Source organism: Panicum virgatum, chromosome 9N (assembly GCF_016808335.1).
Source record: "Panicum virgatum strain AP13 chromosome 9N, P.virgatum_v5, whole genome shotgun sequence".
Taxonomy (NCBI): domain Eukaryota; kingdom Viridiplantae; phylum Streptophyta; class Magnoliopsida; order Poales; family Poaceae; genus Panicum; species Panicum virgatum.
Window position 1 is genome coordinate 27118791 of NC_053153.1, and position 10924 is coordinate 27129714.

The window sequence follows — 10924 nt, forward strand, 5'->3', positions numbered from 1 at the left end:
ATGATGTTGAGGGATGTTGCATGACGCTGGGATACCGTTGCTTAAATAGATCGAGAAGAGGCCACCAGAGGTATGCAGGAGAAGATACGGTTTTAATTCATTATTATATATTAAATTGTTAATCATAATCACGATTGGTTGAGGACTAGATGAATGATGCTGGCCGATCTTTGCCTTGTGTCAGAAGCTGATCATTAGAAACATACGAAAATCCGTGTTCCATCGAAGCACAGGAAGACGCGTCGTCACGGACGGGCAAGCTAGGCACCGAGGCCTCTGACCTCGGCGTTGTTGGAAACTAATCATGCATGGATGCTGACCTTAACCAGCCGTTAGTATATATGTTTAGAAGATTCGCGTGGCAACGAACTCAACCAACCGGTGTTCCATCTGCATTAGTTGAAACCCTCACCGAAGTTGCATCTGCATTATATCCAAGGTCAAGCACGTACTACCAATATGAAGCACGAATGTTTGTTGGTTCATTTACCATAGGAATGGGATCAAACAAGATCCAGTAATAATTCAGGATTAGTCATATCTCCTTACTAATTTGAGTACCGTTAGCGATAACGTTCAAAGGTGACAGCCTGATAGGATTCACTAATTCATTTGTTCAAAAAGATCTGTACTTCAGGATTAAGCTGACAGTGCTATATATTTTTAACACCATATTGACAGGTTGAGAATTAGTTTTAGACATGTGGTCGCCATGTTTGAAAGACTATATATTAAAATTTGAGCAAACTCGAGAACTAACCGTTACCAAAAAAAGAGAAAAAGTATAAAAATGTTCATATATTAGTGGTTAACATGTTGATTACCATGCTCTAATATTCAAAAAAGGAAAAAGAGTTAGTTGTCGTGAATAACTTCGATAACACTAACCTGCTTTCTTTGAAGCTTGGAAAATAGACAATGACCTGTGGATATCTCCTGGGCTAAGTGGAAAATAGAAGCGCAAGAGCAATTACCAAACATAAGTATAACACTAACCTATGATTTGTTCAGCACTTATTAGCTAGATCAATATAATTAAGCTACATACTAGAGCAACAATTCACTACTAGAAAACAACACATTGGTCCAACCCAAGAAAATTGGTATTTTTGGGTGGATAGATGGAAAAGTCTGGGAACCTTTAGTACCCAGCTATGCAACAGGTGCTACTGCCCGAGACTTTGTCTCGGCTGTGCAGTACCATTGCAGAAACTTCTCTAGCCGTGTGTTTGGTTGCGGGATGAATGGGTTGGGTTGGATCCAACCCGGATTTTGGGGACGGAGCCGACCCATTCATTGTTTGATTGTACTTCTAATTTTGGGGACGGAGTGAACCCATTTCATGTTTGGTTGAAGGAATTGGGAATACGGGTTGGATGACATGATAACACCGTTAATGAGGATCCCACTTGCCACCAATGGACCCACCTGTCAATCTCTCACTTTTTTCTTTTTATTTTTATTTTTTTTCTCTCCCTTATCTTCTTCCTCAACCCGACGGGAGGGGGGCGCCTGTCGCGCAGCTCGTCCCCCCCCCCCCCCCGCCTGCTGCGCCCGGCCCCCCGCCGCCGGCCTTCCGCCACCGGCCACGCTGCGCGGCCCCCGACGGCCTGCGCCCGGCCTCCTTCGCCCTCGGCCGCGGCCGGCCCGCCTCCTCTGCTTGCCGTCCCCGCCTCCTCCGCCTTGCCCTGCGGCCGCCGCCGTGGCCGGCCCGGCCTTGGCCTTGGCTCGCTCCGGGAGGGTGCCGGGTGGCCGGCCCGGCTTCCTCCGCCCGCCGCCGCCGCTGCCGGCCCCTCCTCTTTCGCCCTCCGCCGCGGCCGGCCCGCCTCCTCTGCTTGTCGCTGCGGCCCACCCCGCGCACCGTGGCCCCGGCCTCATCCGCCCGTCGACGTCGCCCCGGCCTCCTCCGCCCGTCACCTTCGCCGTCGCCGTGGCCGTCGCCCCGCCCGTCGCCCAGTCGTCCGCCCGTCACGGAACCCAGATGGAGGAAACGGGGTTGGACTCGTCCGCTCGATTTTGGCGGACGAGTCCGACCCGGATCTGAGCCGAATATTCCCCTCCGGGTCGGACCCAACCCCCTCCAACCTCCATCCAAACATCAGAAAAAGGGGTTCAACCCATCCGGGTTGGACCCTACCATTCAACCAAACACACGGTAGTAGTGTTTACATCCAAAAATGTGCATTTTGGATATACAAAGTACTTATGTACAATTTATTCTTGGTTGCTATGCCTCTGGATAGTCTCTTCGTGAATGTGTAAGTGTAAAAACGCAATGTGGGATGTGCGTTGTTCAATACAACAATTATCGCACGCTATCATTGCAATATTCTAGCATTAGCTAATGATTATTCCCGCCACCTCGTTTTGTTCATCTAATAAACTTGGCTTACAACACTTCTGTATCATTCCGCCCAATCCAAATTAAACTACCTTAACTCAAATAGTGGTTGATTACAATAATAGTAGAAATCGTCCAAGTGGAATGATTACCTAGGTATAAGCAGTTGCATATTGTGCTCTATTTTTATTAGAGTAAATGTCTGCATCACTATCCCGATATCTGAATTCATTAAAACTATCTTAATTTCAATGAACATAACCGTCACTATAAAAATAAAAACAGAAAAAGGGGCAAAGTCGTAATTTCAAGCACTATTAAACGCATGTTTGAAGCGGATGATTGGACATCATTCACAAGCTATTTTACTTACTGTTCCTACGAATTACATTTTTAGGGTTCTGGTTTAAAGAATTGTTTTAGGCCAAATTGAAGGGATGGCCTGGCCATGAATGTTCCCTACTACTTAACACATGCATGGCCCTGATTTCTTTGCTAAATATCTCCCATGAGAAGCAAAAACTTATAAACTCATACACCTAGCCTATGTTAGTTTCTTATATCTTGAACTTCTGTCTCCTGTTTCTTTCACTACTATAAAAAAATTTTAGAGGCGGGTAAAAATGTATTTTTAGGAGCGGGTGCAATACTCGTCCCTAGTTTTCATAGCTAAAAATCGATTTGTAGGGGCATGGCCTCACCCGTACAAATTATTTTCCTGAAAATAAAAAATAATTAAAAAACTTGTAAACAACAAAATAAAAGGAAAAACATATCCTAGTAGCTAACAGGCCACCACCACAAATCCCTCTACTATCGAGGTTAAATTTTGTGGTGAAATATGTATACTTGTGTAAGCCGGGGTTCGAACCGCTTACCTCAAGCCTCGCATGTACCCTTCTTTCCAACACACTACTATACACAGTCACTTGTGACTATATGATGTGCTATTCTTTTATATTAATTCTAAAATTGATATGTAGGGGACAGTGAGGCCATGACCTGCTCGTACAAATCCATTTCCAGGGCCGGGTGACGGTATCACCGGCCTCTAAAAATATTTTTCTATTTTATTACTAACAATCATTAATATATTTAATTATAGCTGAACAAAAAAAAAGTGAAATGTCACTATGGTTATTGTGAACTATAGACAAAGAAAAAATATGTCAAATATACTTCAGTGTATATAAGGTTAAAATTGTGGAAACTTGAAAATATGACTGAGTTGTATGAGATGCTATATAGTCATAGCTATATGTAGTACACAACTAGTAAATTATCTTGTGATACTTAACGTTCTTAAATGAATAATGTGTAAACTATAAAGTTTTAAGATGAAACAACTCTACATTCTACATCAGAGATTGTTTGAAAATAAATCAAAATTTATAGATTTTGAAACTATAAAACTTATAATAACTTATGGGACTATTAAATGACCTTAAATGAAAGGGTTATCAACTACAAAGTGTTAGATCTCATCACCCTCTACAATTTTGGCATAATGTTTGTCTTCATTTGAGATCATATGAAAAAGTTATGAAATTTTATGCATAAGAACATTTTTTATTGTCTTAAGTAAATTTCCAGGGGTAGATGATGGCGTCAGCTCTCCCTAAAAGTAAATTTCTAGGGCCGGGTGATGGCGTTACCTTTTGATCCGCCCCTAGGATGTTCCTATAAATTATTTTGTAGTAGTGTTTGAAGGCATTAAAATAATTTGCATGTACATATAATATGTTCCGTAAGAGTGTAGGTACCCCCTCCCCCCCCCAGCCCCCCTTTGTGTTAAGTGGAAAACAGAAGCATGTGATTCTATCAATTAGTCTAAGTAGTTAGTGCGCATGATTGGTTCGGTACTTAGCTAATGTAACACGCTACACTAATCTAAGTTTTTGAGAAAACTCCAGTCTTAGATCTAAAAATGTACTTTGTTCAGTTATGCACTTAGGTACAATGCACTTTATAAAGTAATGCCTCTAGATTGTCTTTGTGATGAAGTAATGCAATATTTAAATGATCGTTGTTCAAATCAACGATGGAAAGCTCAATATCATTGCAACGTTGAGCGTTGACTTGCACATTGGGATGATTGATTCACCAATCATTTATTCCCATCAAGGATGTCCAAAATGATCACGTAGAAAAAGAAAGATCAATCATCGCCTAACAACTGGTACATCGGTCTCCACCCAATCTAACTAGCTAGTTTAACAAAAATTTCAAGTGACGGTGGATTGCAAGAGCACAGGTCATCAAAATCACTACCACAAAAATGATTTTTAGGGATGGGTAAAAACTTATTTTTACCCGCCTCTAGTTTTCGCAGTTAAAAATCAGATTTGTAGGGACGGGTAATATGACCGCCCCTACAAATAATTTGTAGGGACGGGTCATGGGCTCACCCGCGCTTACAAATCGATTTGTAGGGGCGGGTGAGGCCATCACCTACCCCTACAAATCCTTTTCCAGGACATGAAAAAAATAGAAAAAAAACTTGAAAACAACAAAATAAAAAAATAAAAAATATCCATACTAACCAACCACCACCACAAGCTCCTCTCTATTGAATTACAATTTTTTTTGACGAGATATGCACACTTGCGTAAACCGGAATTCGAACCGCCAACCTCAAGCCTCGCGTTTACCTTCCTTACCGCCACACTACACAGTCACTTGTGACTTCAGTGTATACTACTCCCTCCATTCTCTATTGATAGTCCTATTTCACCTTGACACAATGACCAAGGAAAAGTAATCTTGCTTATCATCTAATTAATGTAACACAAGACTTTTTACTAGTCCTCCAATGCCTTTGCTAGAAACTCCTCGTTACTGGTGCTATTTATTGTCATGGTCCTTATCAATAGCAAATAGGACTATCATTTGTGAATATTTGAATTTTGGAAATAGGACTATCAAAAGAGAATGGAGGGAGTATTGTTTTATATTAATTCTAAAATTGATTTGTAGGTGCGGGTGATGCCATCACCCGTCCCTAAAAATCATTTGTAGGGGCGGGTGATGCCACCACTCGTCTCTAAAAATATTTTCTAATTTATCTTAAAATTTATTTAATTGTTTACATATAACAAAACAAATAAAAAAATTGTGAAACTTCTACACTATGGTTCTTATGGTTATTGTGAACTATAAAAATATAAAAAAAATATGCCAAGTATATTTAAGTGTATATAAAGGTTAAGATTGTGGAAACTTCAAAGTATGACTTGAGTTATATGAGATACTATATAATTAGTTATAGCTATTAGAGAACTTGTAATAATTTTTTGGACTATTAGATGACTTTAAATGAAAAAGTTGTCAACTACCAAGTTCTAGATCTCGTAATTCTCTACAATTTTATATAAAGTTTGACTTCATCTGAGATCATATGAAAAAGTTATAATTTTTTTACATGGAACTATGTGTAGGGGCGGGCCATGCCATCTCCCGCCCCTAAAAATGGATTCGTAGGAACGGGTGATGCCATGATCCGCCCCTATAAATGCCACCATTTTTAGGGAAAATGACGCTCATTTTTAAGAGCGGGTGAGGTGGTGACCCGCCTCTAAAAATATTTTTCTAGGAGCGGGTCGGATGCTACAGTAACCCCACTCTATTTGTAGCAACGGATAGAATTTTGGTCCTCCCCTGAAAAAGAATCGGGGCGTTCCTACAAATCGTTTATGTAGTAGTGAATCATGCGTTTTATCATATCTGTTAGAGTGCGCAGCGGAATCCGATCTAGGCCGCTATACCCACGAGCTGGCTCTCTACCAGGTCTCAGGTTCACCGGAGCCCAACTAACCCAGGCCTTAGGCCTAACTCAACCGAAAAAACTAGCCTATTGGGTGAGGACTGCCCCACATTATATGTTGTGCTCACCCACCATCAATTTTGATGTTGGACTAAATCTAACAATATCCAACTAGAAAAACTTGAAGGTAACATTCACCGTAAAGAGATGTGGGATCGTGTTTTGTTCAAAGGGAAAAACATAAAAGCGTAGTCTCCTTTTTGAATTATGACTTGCAGTGTTACTGACTAATTTATTGCCCCTTCTTACTAACTATATCAGAGAACATTGAGAGTTGTAGATCGAGGCTGGAATATTGAAAACTCATACATTGTTGCTTGTAGATCGAGACTAATTGAGTTTTACAAGCAACCCCAGTGCTAGACATATATGGTTGCTTGTAAAACCCAATTTTTCTTGATGAAAACAGAGGTCAGCCTTAATAAGGTCTATGCAACATTCCAAAGACCCTTGCCATTTCCTCCCGCAGTCGGAGCATCACGTAGGAGTCTAGGAGACAAGCCATTCAGGTGGCCAACTAGGATGCAATGGCACAAGTGCATTTAAATGGCTCCATCAAAATCAAGAGCACGCACTCGCCATTCGACACAACAACACCCCGAAATTGGTTGCAAAGGAGATACGAGAACTATGCTGCTTCCACGGTTCAGCTAGCGGACGAAATTCTTGTTGGTGGAGAAGGCCATGCCGAACTGCCACCAGCTCGGCACGACGTTCAGGAACTGAATGTACTGCCCACCGGTGCTGGTCACGGCGAAGCTGAGGCTCTGGCCGACGAGCCCGGAGAGCGCCTGCCAGTTGGCGCCCCAGTTCCTGGACATCTGGATCCACCCCGTCTTGTCGCCCTTGACCCAGGCCGCGGCCACGGAGCCGCTGCCGGCGAGGTTCTGGATGTTGACGAGCAGGAAGTAGTTGGAGCCGGCGATGCTGAAGCGCACGCCGCCGCTGCGCGAGCACTTGACCTGCTGGTAGAGGACGGGGACGACGCCGGCCTGGTAGACGCCGATGTGCTCCCACGCCGGCTGCGCCATGTCGAAGTGGGGGCGCCCCGGGCCGCACCAGCCGCCGTTGGGGAGCGCGTAGTTGGGCGGGCACAGGTTGGTGGCCGTGACGGTGATGCTGTTGCCGGGCTTGCAGTACTGGCCGCCCGAGCGTGACCGGTCGCAGATGATCTTGTAGCACTGCCCGCAAGACGCGCCGTCGTTGAACAGCGCCGTGCTCAGCGCCGCGTTGTTGACGCCGTACCCCGCGTTGTACAGGTTGTCGTAGCCGCACGCGCCGCCTATTCTTTGCCAAACACATGCACACATCAGCAAAGTACAAGAAGTAAAAATGTCCGAAACTGGGATGATGCATGTGTAGATTGCCATTTGAGCCGAAATGCACACAGAAATATCCACTTACCCATTGTGCCGGAGCCATCGGCTCCGCCGTAGAACGTGGCGGTGCCCGGAGACCAGCCAGCTGCGGCGAGCGCGAGGCACGCCGCAAGGACTGTGCATAGTAAGACCAGGGACTTGGTCGTTTCCATGGGCGTCAATGCAGAGCTAGCTCCAGAGAAGAAGGGGATGGAAGCCAAGCAGGTTTGTGTTGGTTAGTTGGCTGGGCAATCGAGGTTAACCGTCTTTGATCTGAGCTTCTGGGACGAGATTCATGGCGTTGCGGATACCCTTGCTGCTTATATAGGGGACGAGGAGGTACGGTAGGTACGGTGCTAACTGCTACCTCGTTTTGTCAAGAGAATTTGCGCGGCAACGAACGATCAACTAACCTAAATTCCTTCCAGATTAGTTGAAACCCTGTCATGTGCATGTTCTGCATGTGGTTGTGAGAATGTGAATGTTGATTGAGCAACCGATCAGAAACGCTGACTTGGTTGGCTCGTTCCGGAATAAGGAACTAGGAATCTGAAGTTTTTTAATAATTATATGTATCATATATAGACACTTAATCTATCATATCCCTCTACCCGAATAGAGGAGACTGCAGAGAAACCATGCGGTTCGCTAATTCGGAGTTAAGCTGCCGGCGCTAACATGCCAGTTGTAACTTCCATGTCGGTTGAGTATTTTAAAATTGCGAGGTGGTCGATGACAAGGAAGTCATGGCTTCTGAAAATTTTGAGGTAACGGCCTAGAAGAAAATTATTTGAGAACTACTTATTGAAAATTATTTAAGAATTACTTATTCTATTAATATCCAAGTCGTAATATTTTCATATGATCTCGGATAAAGTCAAACTTTATATCAAAAATTGTAGAACTTGATGAGACCTAAAATTTTGTAGCTAATATTTTATCATTTAAGGTCATTTAGGAGTTCAAAAAATTATTATAAGTTCTCTAATTTCAAACCTAGAAGTTTTGATTTTTTTTCAAACAACCTTGGATGTAGAGTAGTTCTATAGCAAAGTTCAGTGGTAAGATCTAAAATTTTATAGTTTATACATTATTTATTTAAGAACATTTAGAATCACAAGATCTTATCATAGTTGTGCCATATACTAGCTATGATTGTATAGTATCTCATACAACTCAAATTAGGTTTCCATAATCTTGACTTTTATATACACTAAAAGATATTTGATATATTTTTCAGGTATTTATAGTTCACAACAATCAAGGTGTAGAAGTTTTACATTTTTTATTTACTTCTGCTATACTTAAAGATTTAAATGAATTTTTGGGCTAAAATAGAAAAATATTTTTAGGGGTAGGTGATTGTAACACCCTAATTTTCAATTTAGGAACCCAAATAAATTTAATTTAATTTGCTATAGGTTCGATAAGATTTTATTTAAATTTATCTTGTTCTTAGAGCATTTATCGTGAATCGAATAAATTACTTAGCCATAAAAATAAATATAAGAAAAATAGGTTTTGTGCATTTCATGTTGCCTTTGCATCATTTATTGCTTGTTGTTCAATTTGGATTTGAATTCCCTAAATTTGAATTCAAATTGAATTTATTTGACTCTATTTCAAAAAAATGCAAAACTTTTCTCTCCCCCTCTCTCGTTTCTAGCCCTGCCCAAACTCCCTCACCTCTTTCCCTTTCTTTCTTTTCTTCCTTTTCCACAGCCCAAGTCCCGCCGACCCACTTCTCTTTCCCCTTCTCCCTTCCTTCCCCTTACTAGCCCGTTTTCCCGGCCCGATCCCCGCGCTCGGCCCGCTCCACCGCTCCCCTCTCCCACTCTCGCTGCCAGGTGGGACCCACCTGTCGGATCCGCCTTCTTCGCCGCGCCAGGCTCGAACTCGAGCCCGAGTCCGGCCATGCCTCGCGCCGCCTGAGTCCGCCCCTAGCATGCACGCCTAGGCCCCCTCTTGACCTCTTTAAAAGGAGGAATTTCGATATTTGAAACTCAATCGGATCGCCTCACTATTTTTTGACATTCAATTCGATCAATCTTCGAAATTTGACATCAAGACCATGAATTTCTTCAATCCAGGGGATTCTCCCCATTCTCCATCTTTTCATTTACTTTTCGTATTTCTTAATCCTTATTGCACATGTGACTGGACACATTTGCCCTTGGCTCTATTTACCCTGTACGGATCCGATCGGTCCCTTCCTCACCTCTCTGTTTTCTCAGTCGCCCTCCCCTATTCTCCGCTCTCAACTGGACAGGTCGCCGCTGGCCCCTCGTAAGAACAGCTCACCCCCGCCGCTAGCAAGAGAAGCCCGCTGCCGGCCGTCCACCCCTGCCACCGTCCTCTCCGAGGTGGCGCACCGCTCCCGACGCCGCCCCACACCCCATGTCTCAGGTATCTAGTTTGTCTGCAGGGATGTATAGGAGGGCACCTGCTAGGGTTCGTCCACCTCCTCTGCATGTGCTGTTTGGCGTAGCACCGCAGCCGCTGGAGGTTGTCCCGCCGCCTGTGATGGACGATATCACCGGATTGCCGCTCATGTTGTGTCCAAGCTGCAGGGATTTGAGGCTCGTTCCATTCACCTGTAAGTGGATTGAAAATCGTGGAAAGAGATTTTTCAAGTGCTTGTGATATGGTGAGTTAGTGAGAGTTCTCTGAATTTTCTTTTGATTGCTATTGATTTGTATGTAATATTGATGATTTGTTTAAAATCTTGCAGGGGGAAAAAGATGTGGCATTTACATGTTTCAAGACAAGTATGAATGGCACCTTAGGACCAATGGAGAATGTCGGGGCTGAGCGTGGGATGGATGCTGGCCTTGAGGCGATGGATGGTGGCCCTGATTTGGTGATGGAAGAAATTGAACAAGTGAAGGTCGGATTGCACGACATGCAGGATGAGTTGGCCAAGATAAAGCTGGAATTGGTTGAGTTGAAGAATGAAGGAATCAGAAATATGCTCGTGTTGTGTTGTTTTTATTGGCAGCCATCATTTTCATTGTAATGAAGTAGATGAACTTGTCTATGAATCCATGATGTTGTCTGTGTATCCATGAAATGAGTTGGTCTATGAACTCTTGTCTGTGCTTATTTGTTTTTTTTTGAGGGTCACCGGGGGGGAGAGCATCCCCACCTGAATTTCATTCCATGGGCCTTTTCAAGGCCAAAAGTCTTACAACAAGGATCTTTAGCAGGAAACATAGGGGGAGAAGAAAAACATGCTATAGTTGTCTACATATTGGAGAACACAGCGCACCAGGCATCACACACAATGTAGTCTTCCCTCTTCCATCTATAACTCCATTCCCGTGCCTCGCTCCGGCAGGCGTCCCAGAGCCTTCGATGTGAGGGTGGGAGGCTTCTGAATATCACCTCGTTCCTGTGCTTCCA

At 43.5% G+C, this 10924-nt stretch overlaps 1 protein-coding gene and 1 long non-coding RNA gene across 2 annotated transcripts; one reads left to right on the forward strand and one right to left on the reverse strand.

Moving 5' to 3' along the window:
• Window positions 1-6549: 6549 nt before the first annotated feature.
• Window positions 6550-7806, reverse strand: LOC120691006 (expansin-A31-like). The gene is made up of 2 exons (XM_039973953.1): window positions 7569-7806; window positions 6550-7446 (listed from the first exon to the last, which is right to left on the reverse strand). Exons 1-2 carry the CDS (start codon window positions 7693-7695, stop codon window positions 6815-6817), a joined length of 759 nt encoding a protein of 252 aa, XP_039829887.1. The 5' UTR covers window positions 7696-7806; the 3' UTR covers window positions 6550-6814.
• Window positions 7807-9727: 1921 nt separating this feature from the next.
• Window positions 9728-10604, forward strand: LOC120691008. Its single transcript, XR_005682071.1, has 2 exons — window positions 9728-10169; window positions 10254-10604. It is a non-coding gene; the product is annotated as an uncharacterized LOC120691008 (long non-coding RNA).
• Window positions 10605-10924: the final 320 nt, after the last annotated feature.

Coding starts and splice junctions, on each gene's coding strand:
- LOC120691006 (XM_039973953.1), bottom strand. CDS start 7,695: ATGGAAACGACCAAGTCCCTGGTCTTACTATGCACAGTCCTTGCGGCG. Junction 7,447..7,568: donor CGATGGCTCCGGCACAATGG/GTAAGTGGATAT, acceptor GGCAAAGAATAG/GCGGCGCGTGCGGCTACGAC.